The sequence below is a fragment of the Mus pahari genome, chromosome 5, assembly GCF_900095145.1.
Source record: "Mus pahari chromosome 5, PAHARI_EIJ_v1.1, whole genome shotgun sequence".
In the NCBI taxonomy this organism is placed as follows: Eukaryota; Metazoa; Chordata; class Mammalia; order Rodentia; family Muridae; genus Mus; species Mus pahari.
The window spans coordinates 5,526,696-5,538,161 of record NC_034594.1 but is presented as its reverse complement, the minus strand read 5'-3'; the positions used below and the strand labels follow the sequence as shown (position 1 = coordinate 5,538,161).

The 11,466-nt window shown below is 37.7% G+C and overlaps 1 protein-coding gene across 5 annotated transcripts in view; it reads left to right on the top strand.

The window, feature by feature from the left end:
- Fam135a (family with sequence similarity 135 member A) overlaps window positions 1-11,466 on the top strand; it is a 78,779-nt gene that overhangs the window by 33,135 nt on the left and 34,178 nt on the right. For 2 of the 5 annotated variants that reach the window (XM_029538387.1, XM_021197625.2), the window contains exons 6-11: window positions 2,547-2,686; window positions 2,774-2,844; window positions 4,153-4,326; window positions 5,955-6,081; window positions 6,752-6,905; window positions 10,636-10,713. In XM_029538387.1, coding sequence (XP_029394247.1) covers window positions 2,547-2,686; window positions 2,774-2,844; window positions 4,153-4,326; window positions 5,955-6,081; window positions 6,752-6,905; window positions 10,636-10,713 — 744 coding nt within the window. The remainder of the gene's footprint in view (window positions 1-2,546; window positions 2,687-2,773; window positions 2,845-4,152; window positions 4,327-5,954; window positions 6,082-6,751; window positions 6,906-10,635; window positions 10,714-11,466) is intronic. The other 3 variants (XM_029538388.1, XM_021197626.2, XM_029538385.1) reach the window with 2 other exon arrangements.

Below are 11,466 nucleotides of genomic sequence, written 5' to 3'. Positions count from 1 at the left end.
AGCCATCCATTGGACAGAGCACAGGGTCCCAATGAAGGAGCTGGAGAAAGGACCCAAGGAGCTGAAGGGGTTTGCAGCCCCCTAGGAGGAACAACAATATGAACTAATCAATACCCCCCAGGGCTCCTTGGAACTAAACCACCAACCAAAGAAAACACATGGTGGGACTCATGGTTCCAGCTACATATGTAGCATTGGTCGTCATCAATGGGAGGAGAGGCCCTTGGTTCTGTGAAGGTTCTATGCCCCAGTGTAGGGGAATGCCAGGACCAGGAAGCGAGAGTGGGTGGGTTGGTGAGCAGGGGGAGGAGGGAGGAGATAAGGGATTTTTGGAGGGGAAACTAGGAAAGGGGATAACATTTGAAATGTAAATAAAGAAAGAAGAAAAAAAAAAGAGCACTGACTGCTCTTCCAAAAATCCTGAGTTCAAATCCCAGCAACCACATGGTGGCTCACAACCACCCATAATGAGATCTTACGCCCTCTTCTGGTGCATCTGAAGACAGCTACAGTGTATTTATTTATGATAATAGATAAATCTTTGGGCCAGAACAATCTACTGGAGTGAGTGAGGCCAACTGGAGCCAGCGGAGGTCCTAAATTCAAGTCCCAACAACCAGATGAAGGCTCCCAACCATCTGTACAGCTACAGTGTGTACTCATATACATAAAATAAATAAAGCTTTAAAAACAGAAAACTATCCACAAAAAAGGGTGGGCATGGCAGCCCCTGCTGTAATTTCAGCACAAGGAAGAAAAACAAGAGAGTTCCCAGGGCTCGCTTGCAAGCAGACTAGCTGAATTCGTGAGTCCTAGATCCAGTCAGAGGCCCTGTCCTTAAATAAGGTAAAAAGTGAATGAGAAAGACTCCTACAAGCAACTTGAGCTCTTGTCTACACGACTGGTCCTTACCCCCATACGCACACACTGTCACAACAGATGCATGCAAAGGAACATACAGGAGGGAAAAGAAACAGAATTCCTGGGAAGGCAGGAGGAAAAGCCTTTGCTTTGTGAGGACACAGACTCTGAAGGCTTTACACAGAATCTATACTGTATTAAGGGGAATTTCTCAATCTCAGTTCTTAAACATTCCGAATAGAATTTTTGAGCTATTCAGTTTTGTCTATTCTGAAATATCTCAAACTTACAGAAAAGTTGTAAATATATTGAAAAGACTACTTTTAATAATATGCAAGCCTGTTAATTATTTGCAAGCCTCACAGTCCCTCACATGCCATAGCATATGTGTAGGGGCCGGAGGACAACTTATAGGACTTAATTCTTTCCTACCTTGGGCCCCAAGGAAGGACCTCAAGTTGTCGGGCTTGTGCAGCAAGGGCTTTGACTACTGAGCCACCGTGCCAGCCCAGGGCCATTCCTTACGAAGCATCACAGCTGTGCCGACCTGTGCCGGGGAGGACTTGTCAGGGTACACACATCATTTCTCCTGCAGAGGTCTTGTTCCTGTGGTCTGTAGCTTGTTTTATCTTGGCCATCTCTCCACGCGTTCCAGACTATGCCGAGTCTGCCCAGGAGGCTGAATGATTATTGTCCCTGACACCTCCCACCCCATCCAGTCTTAATCAGTGGTGGAAGGACGGTCTCAGACAGCCATTTAAGTTTAATAGTAAAAGACTGATTTATAATAACAATGCATTGGACTGCTTCTAGAAGGAAGTTTTGGATGTGTGTGTGCAGGAGGCGAGGAGTTTTCAGTTATTAGTTTTTAAAATCAGTACTTTTTAATGGAAACAACTTGACCAAGTAGCTGTTACAGAATTTTGAGACTCACTAAAACAACCTTAATGAGAAAAAAAAAAAAAAATGGAAGAAATACATAGGACTGAATAGGCAAAGCCCTATATATAAGCTTCCATTGTTTTCCTCCCATAAAACCAGGGTGTATTGCCCTCGCTCACATGTCCAATCAATCTAGATAGGAATTTTCAGTATTATAAGCCAGAGAAGCTCACCCAAAATTCTGTGTCCTGAGTTTTATTGATGTGTTACTAGGTGAGCACAAGATTGGATTCTCCCCAACATAAATTCAAATCCCCAGTCTTTTCCCTGCTTAGATTGTAACCTTATTTCCTGTGCCAGTTCTCTAATCACATGGTTTGTCTTCATGTCATGGTAGCCCTGTTCTGGGTCCTCCTTGGCTAACATAAGAAATCTAAGGACACAGTTGGAGTCCTCTGTCCTAGCAACAAAGGCAAAGAGCCAGCTGCATCATTTTGTCCTTGGACAATAGAGATCTAAGTTGCCCCTTTTCTGTGTTAGATCAGTTTCACTCTAAAATACCTATTCATATCTCCTCACTTGTCTTCAAGTAAAGAAAAGTCTATACAGGGACTTTCATAATGATATGGAATACTTATTTTACTTTTTATCAGAAATTAGTAAGTTTTCAGAAATATTTTTAAGAGTTCTATATAAAATGGTAATGACATTGCAATAATATCAAATTATAGTATTTTAAAAGTCTTTAATTTCTTATACTATTCATCTTTCACCTCTCAGTTGTATTTTCTCATCTGCTTCAGGCCTGACCTTAGCCTTTCCAGCTTCAGTTCATGATGCTCTGGTTTGCAGCAAAACATTTCAGATCCTATATAAAAATGAAGAAGTTGTTTTAAATGATGTTATGATCTTCAAAGTTAAAATGCTGTTGGATGAAAGAAAGGTGACTATCTCTTCATATCTACTTACTGTGAAACTTCATTACATATTTATAACATAAATATTAAGCATTTTATAAATTTCTCTTTAGATTGAAGAAACACTTGAAGAAATAAGTTTTTTGTTATCCTTGGATCTACATTTCACAGATGGAGACTATTCGTAAGTAGGCTGGCTGCTCAGACATGTAAACATCTGTAGCCAACTCATGGCTTATTTGTGTGAACTCCGTTTTCTCTTTGGAAGCTCTTATGTTCTTTTCTATTCTAAAGTGCGTCTATTTTTCTGGGAAACCCAGCTGAGAAGGTAGGGACTACTTTTCCATGCCCATGCCAGGTAGTGCGATCAGATTAGGTGAAAAATTACAAGAGTTTCCTAGACTCTAAGCATTGTATGGCTGCTGTAGTAGCACTACCATCAAATACTTAACTGGCTTGTCTTCCATTGGCCTTTGGTGAATTTTTCACGGCATGAGTCACAGCTTCTTTAGTTGTGATCTTGTTAGTATTCAGAATGCTTAAGACCAATGATACTCAACAGGCGCTTCTAGCTTGTTAATCTCTGAGGTCCCAGTTACTCTGAACTTGCCCACAGCCTGAGCACATGCCGTAAAGGCACACTTTGTTTGTATTCATTTAACCCATGGATGTTATTTTTGAGAGCCTTTTCTTCATGTTAAGCAAGTATTAACAATACTTTTTACTATGTAGTACCAAGCAGTCACGTTACTAAAATGTCTACTCTGAGTGTCCTCTTGGCTGTCACGGCAGGACAATCCTGTTTTAGTACCTGTTGTTCCTCTTTACACTTTTTAAAAGTAAGTCATAATTCTTTACATACAGTAAGCTGAAGTAAGTAGGTAACTGAGTAGCTGGAGGTAGTTATGATATATGCATGGGTTTGAAAAGGTTATCTGGATAAAATTTTATGACCTTTCTTCATGCTGTGTGTGTGTGCGCGCGCGTGTGTGTGTGTGTGTGTGTGTGTGTGTGTGTGTGTGTAAATTGAGTGACAGACTATATAATAGCAATATCATTACCAAATAAGAAGTGGTTTACTTATGAGATAGGGTCTCACTAAGGATTTAATAAATGTTCAAGATATCTAAGCCGCACTTAGGAAAATTTTGTGCAGTAAAAATAATTTGATACACTTTGGTGGACTTATTTGTCTTTGTAAGAAACAGTATTCTCCTTCGAATAAAATTTAAGATGGACATTAATCATTGAACTATCAAAAAGGTGTTTTTATAGGCATGTTAGTTAAAGCAGCCCATATTGTATACTGTTAGGAAGCTGTGAGTTGAACCTGGCTGCTCTCACACTGCCGCTGCATCACACTGATGCTTGCAAAGTCCCTCTCATTGTAAGCTGAAGTAACGAAGCCTGTAAGGAATAGTTTCAACTGATTTAGAAATATTAGCTTTACTAAACACCCCATAATTACATGAAAATATGTTGCTTTCTGTAGGGCAGATGATCTGAATGCCTTACAACTAATAAGCAGTCGGACATTGAAGCTGCACTATAGCATCTGTAGAGGCCTTCATCACCATGCGAATGTCATGTTTGATTACTTCCACCTGTCTGTGGTGTCCGTTACAGTCCACGCGTCATTGGTCGCACTACACCAGCCACTAATAAGGTGAATTCAACTAAGATTCTACTACTTATTAACGTAACGCCTTTCTGTTTCATGCTGAAAACCTACTAGGACAAAAGTGAAGTAATAAAATAATTATTAATGGATTTTCATTTTATGCTAACATAATAAAGTGACATGATTTAAGAGCATGGGACCATTATTATAAATAATGTTTTCATTACAGAAATATGGAGTATGGAGTAATTTTTTTATAATTCAATTATTTAACTAAGTAAAAGAATACAATACAGAAATGATCATGCAACATTGTTTAGTATCTCTTTGATTTAATTTTTGATTTACTTTGGTTTGTGTAGGCGTGCATGTGTGTAATGTGCTTATTCCATGAAAGAGAATATGAATGTATTCTTAGCTTTCTCTTTCCTAGATCTTCTATTTCATACCAAAGTTACTGCCTTTTAAGTTTTAAACAATTTATGAATTTTAATTAACATTTTATATTATGCCATAATACTCTTTTAACTTGGAATTGTATAATATTGGGGTTCAGAGATGGATCAAGGCTCAAGAGTACATAATACCCCCTCAGAGGATGCACGTTTTATTCTCAGAACCTTCACCAGGTGAAGCTGGAGCTTCACTACCTGAAGCTCTAGGGAGATTTGACCCCTCTGGGAGAATTTGTACTCTTTTGTACATGCTTCTTCCTGTACATGCACATAAGTAAAATAAGTCAAGATAAATCTTTAAAGAATATGTAATATTTTAGATAACAAATTCATCGGATAATTGTTTTTTTCTGACTACTTCCATGGGGAGAAAAATTATGTTTCATCAGTGGATCATAAAATAGAAATCCTTTATAATGTAGGCAAGTAGTTAGAATTCTCAAATCAATAACTTTACCTAAAAATACTCTATAGATTTGATTTCTGTGCTGTCTACAATTTCTAACACAAATCCGATTGTGACAGCTGTTAGAGGTAATGCATAAGAGGTATAAGAAGGGTGCGACCCTGTAGGAGGACCAGCAGTCTCAATTAATCTGAACCCCTGAGATCTCTCAAACATTCCACCACCAGACAGGCAGCACACACCAGCTGATATGAGGCCCCCAACACACATACAGTAGAGAACTGCCGGGTCTGTGTCCATTCAGAGATGATGCACCTAACCCTCAAGAGACTGGAGGCCCCAGGGAGTTTAGAGGTCAGGTAGGGTGGGGGTGGGGGGTATCCACGTGGAGATAGGGTGGGGTGGGGAGGAGATGTGGGATGTGGAACAGTAGGAGGGTGGATGGGAGGGGAACGGGAAATGAAATATGGAGTGTAAAAAATAAATTAATTTTTAAAAAAATCTGACTTACCAGCTAAGTAGGTGAGTGGTAGAATTACCCTCAGAATTTGCTGGCGCACTTGCCTGGTGTACTCAGTGCTTGTCTGGCATGTGTAAGGCCCTTGGTCCAGTCCTCTGATCTCATAGAGGAAATACTTAATGTGCATTGTACTTTTTGTCATCAATTCAAATTATTAAAAGAAAGTTTAAGAATGCTCTAGAACTTAGAATGTTGTAAAACCTTTGCTATTCGTTTTGTAATACTTTCTGTTGTACATCTCCTATGTGAAAGTAGACTATTGAGACAGTAATGATGTGCTGCTGTTCCCCAGCTTTCCTCGCCCTGTGAAGACGACTTGGTTAAATAGAAATGCACCAGCACAGAGCAAAGACTCAGCGATTCCTGCTCTGGAAAGTGTAGTCTTTGGTATTAACTACACAAAACAGTTATCACCAGATGTAAGCATTGAATATGTGTATAAACTTTTTTCATATTTTATTTTTCCCTTATTTTAAAAAAATGTTTTGAATAGTTTATAAGTGAATTTAATTTCTTTGATGAATTAGTAGAGTTCAGTAACTTAAAGATCTAGTTAAATAAAATCATAACCAATTGGCTAGTCAGTTATTTATTATGAACACCAGCCTCTAAATTCAAAATGTTAACAGATTTAGTGAAAAGAGCTTTTTGACAGTCAGTGACCTTTGTAAAGCTATTGTGGTCACCTGATGTTCCCTTAGCAAACTTAGTAGGAGCATGCACTGGGGCCTTTTAAGAAGAATGTGGACATGAGCACTGAGTCAGAGCAGGTAGCACAGGAAGGGAGAGACCACTGCAGACCGAGAGCACTGTCTCCAGCAGAGCTGGGGCAGCAGCCTCAGCTTAGCAGAGCCAGAGGCCAGCAGTGTATTGAGAGCAGCCATGACGACTGAAACTGCTATGATCACATTTTATACATTTAAATCACAGGAAGAGCAAGATACTGATGAATTTCTTACACCTTTTAGAATAACTAAATGGCAATAGGTCGGTTGTGGGAGTTTCTTCTTAGTTTTTCAAGGTTTCAGGTGTAGCACATTTTGTTGTTTGCTTACTAACGTTTTGTATTCCAAATCTGTTCCTTCCTAGGGCTGTAGCTTCCTCATTGCAGAGTCCTTCCTGCACCATGCCTATCGTTTTCATTATACACTCTGTGCTACTTTGCTGCTAGCCTTCAAGGGATTGCACAGCTACTTCATTACGGTAACAGAAGAGATTCCCTCTTGTCAGAAACTAGACCTGGGTATGTTAAACGCGGCCAGCTCTCCGTCCTTCTCTGCAGCGCTCTTGCTAGGGACCAGCTTTGCCGCCGTTCCCTGTGTTAGATGCTTCACTTCTCTCTTCATTCTGACTTTTTCTACCTTTGATAATCATGTTTTGAAATTTGAAACTTTTTCTTAGAATGTGGAGAAATAATCTCAATTTTAGAATATGCTAAAATTGAAGTGAGTCTTAGTAGATTTTTAAAATAACAAGGCATACATTAATTTAAAAGTATACTAGAAATCAAATATGATTACCTGCAGTCTTAAGAAGGTAAGTGAGATGCACACAGCAGCAGCTTACACAGTACAGACACTTAGACACTGTTGTACATAGTTGCCCAGGGCTTTCTTTCTCAGAAATTTAGTTAAAAACTAGTAACAGTATTCAGTATTTTAACATTTCAAAGATTACTTAAACCAAGCTTTAGTTTTTCTCAGATGTTTCATGGTTAGTTTATCTTCTATTTATCTAATTGTTAGTTTGTTTTTTCAAGACAAGGTTTCTCTATGTAGCTCTGACTGTTCTGATACTCACTCTGTAGACCAGGCTGGCTTCAAGTCCACCCAAATCCATTTGCCTCTCCCTCCTGAGTGCTGGGATTAAAGGTTTGTGCCACCACCACCCAGCTTCACAACCAGTTTATAGTTCAGTTTTCAGACATTAGCTCATAAAAACCTCATTTAATATTCTTAAATGAGTTGTTTTCATCATTATTTATTTAAATACGTTAGGAATTTTTGAAATTTTTACTTAACTACTATTCTTCATATATTTCTTTGTACCTCAAGGAAAGTATTTTAGCAATAGCAATATGTTCTCTAATATGGTAATTTATTTTAAATATTTTTTGGATTTGAGACTAAGTAAAGGTTTTTTGTTTGTTTTGTTTTAATTGTGTCCTTGAGGTTATAAAACATTGCAAGAGGGCTAGAGTGATGGCTCGCTGATAAAGAGCTTTGGCTCTACTTCCTAAGGATCCAAGTTCAATACCCAGCTCTCACCTTGGGGTTTACCACTATAACTCCAATCACAAAAGGTCTATCAACCTCTTCTGACCTGTTCAGGCAATGCACACATGTGATATGAATACATACGTGCAGGCAAAATGCCCATGTGCATAAAATAAGGGAAGAAAAATTTCAAAAACATTACAAGGAATCTTAAATCCTTGTAACCTCATTTCAGTTTAGTTCTGAGAGAATGCTATGTAGTGTACAGCTTCTTAGAAGGCTGCATGTGGTGAACGTCAGTTGAGTTCACTCCTCTTCACTTGACAAAATAAGTGAATTGCTGATTTGATTCTGGAACCTGGAGAGAAAACAGTCACGAGGAAAATGCACTTTTCTGCTCTCTTAGTTAATAGGAAGATATACTGACCACACAGTCCTCCTCAAAGCAAAAGAAAAAAAAAAGAAAGAAAAGAAAAGAAAAGAAAAAGTATCTTTTATAAAGTAGAGCTAATTGTGCCCATCTTTTTTATCTCTGATAAAAACAATGTCCTAAATATATAACTTGATACTCAAAATATTTTTGCAAGTAAATTATAAATTTGCTTAGAATTATCAACTAGAACACAAAATTCTGAAAGCACAGTGTAGGTGAAGGGCACTGTGTGCTAGAAGGGAGGACTTTTGAAGAGCAGTGACCTAAAATGTACAGGCAGCCTGGGTGGGAGACCCAGTAGAGTGCTTGCCTGGTATGTGTGAGCCCTTGGCTGTGTCCTCAGTACCAGCAGAAGATGAAAAATTCAACTTTGTATGATGATGACACTTTCATGAGAAAAAACTCGAATTACTGCATTAGAATTAAGAGAGGCTTTTGTTCATCTTCTGTGCTTGAGAGTGTACATTTGAAGGCATTTTGCTTCTATAACAGCAGCTAGTTTGCACTTTCCAGATAAGGAAATCACTGTTGTGCGTGAAGATCAAATACCCTGGGTAAGAATACTCGTGAGCCAAAGCTGTAAAGTTGCAGCAGCAGGGACACTTGGGAGGGTGATTGCATTGCATTTTCAGGCAGCTTCGGACGGAGTCGGCCGCCCTGCTAGGTGCAGGCGAAACCAGTCTGAGACTTAAATAACTCCTCGAGCATCTGTGGTAGCAAGCCAGCTTGTTGCTAGGGTGTGCAGAAGGGTCGCATAGCAACACTCAGTGACTTGATTATGATAGATGACTTTGTCTATCAGTGTGGAGTGATTTAAGGATCATCGTGAAGATGGCTGTCAGCATACAGTGTTCAAGTAGATTTAGCATATAATATTTACAAAAGAAAAGACACGCAAGCCACATTTTCAGTGAGGAAAGGCATTTCTCAAAAACTAAGGAACATGTTTGTTGGCCAAGTGTTTATCTAGTAACCAAACAAAAACAATTTTTTTGTTGTCAGATAGCTTAGACAGTGCTAGCGCTATTTTTATTTTATTAGTCTAACTTAGCTTAATAATTTATTTGGTTATAATCTCAGATTTCTTAATACATTGTATAACTTTGGGCTTAATAAGTACATTTTATAAAATTTCATGCTTAAAATGCCCTAATTTAATTTGGCAGTTATTAAAGTTATTCTGCATTACTTACTTTAAAATTGCAAAACAAAATTCTAAAGTAAGCCTACACTTCAGTATTAGAAAATAAGATCATAGCATATTGCTTATACTTACTGAGAATATACTTATTGAATTAATTAATAAAAATAGAAAAATGGGGTTTTATTGTGTTGCTTGAAAAGTATAGCCAGTCAGCACAGCTTATAATAGTTTCATAGGGATGTTTTTAAAATTAAGACTCATCTTCAACAAATATTTTTTGGTAATTCTGTGTGTCTGTAAACTTTACTATTATATTGTCTTTCTCTTGATTGTAGATTAGTTTACTCTTGAGGACATCCTCTAGAGAATATCTAAAAAATACTATGAACTGCTTAAAGTAAAAATGTTTTGCATTCTGAGCTTATCGATACTGTTTTGGTTCCAGTAAAATTGAATTGTGGACACTAATATATTTCCATGGTGTATAATGTACTATTTATTTATTAAACATCATTATGATCACTAGTTTTAATAAGGGGATATAAAGTAGCTCCTGATTAGAGAATATATTATATTATATTATATTCTTATTTAATATTTTTAATGTTTCAAATAAGCATAGAGCTAAATTTCTTAAGCACCATGCTTTGGAAAACTAATGTAAACTCTTCCCTCTTTTAAAATAATCCTTTAAATTCCTTTCTGCTCTTCTGTCCTTTTCTTCTCTCCTAGATAAATGATGTACATTGTGTTTTGAGGATGTAGCAATAAACATTGGTTGGATTAAAAGAGCTCCGCTCTAAAGAAGCTCATACGACAAAAGTCAGGACTCTGGGTCTAGGTTTCGACAGGTCACTAGCCTGTCTGAGCCTAACACCTACCCTTGCACAAGTGGAGAGTTGAGCTGGCTTGTCTCTGAGACTCTTGCCCCCACTAAAATTCTCAATCTATGAAACTGAACACCAAAATAATAATGGAATAAGAAATATTTATCAGCATAATATAAATATTAAAAAGAAAATAATTTAAACTTGAATGTACATCATTTGTAATTCTAATAAGCTAATTAACCAATTGCCCTGTCAATACTAAGTCTATTATTAACAAGTTGGAAAATTCAAATAAGTTTTATTGTAAAAAGAGTGTAGTAACTAGTGCTGTGTGCAACCCTTATGACTAGCCAAGGCCAGCATGCAGGTCCTATATGAGCGCCTCCTCAGAAGAACACAGCCAAGAACTCAGAACGACACGTGTCTAGGTATGTTTACAAATAGGTTCATTAAATAATCCCTTTCAAGTAAACTTTGTAAAGAGCAGAGTGTATTCCCGGCACTTTTATTTAAGAGCTAATGTATATAATCAGTTGGGTTTGCAGATAAATTTGGAATAATTTAATTAATTTTTAATGCTGAAATTTTTATTTAGAAGTGAAAATGATAGTGTGAAGATCTCTTTGGCTTTTCACATATTCTAGCTTTTTCAAAACCATCTACACCACAAAAATGTGCTTATTGAATAAAAATTGCCATTAAAGTCCTTAAAGTCGTTTCATCTTTGGATAAGCCTAGCCCTTAGTGATGTGGTGTAAAGACTGAAGCTGGTTTTGTGAGTGGGGGGGATAGACCCTCAGATTTGGTTTCATGGCTGTAGTCAGTTTGCATGTTTTTCATCATCCTAGACTTAAGACAGTGATACTAAATACCTGCTATCTAAATGTTAGTACATTAAGGGAGGAGGTCCACTTGTATGTTTTTGTTAGTACTTTTAATTTTATTAATGTATAATTTTTGGATCACAGAAGTCTGACGGCCTCTACTTTTCAAGTGCTGGGATTTGAGGTGTAAGCCACCATGCACGGCCACCATGCATGTTAGCCTTACCCTTGCATAGCAGTAGTGCCCATGCCTAGTCTACTGACTTTCTGTAACTGCATTCGAGGGCTTCACATGGTACTCAATAATGCTTACAGCCTTTAAAGATGAATACTTGTTGAGGATTTCAAATGAAATCC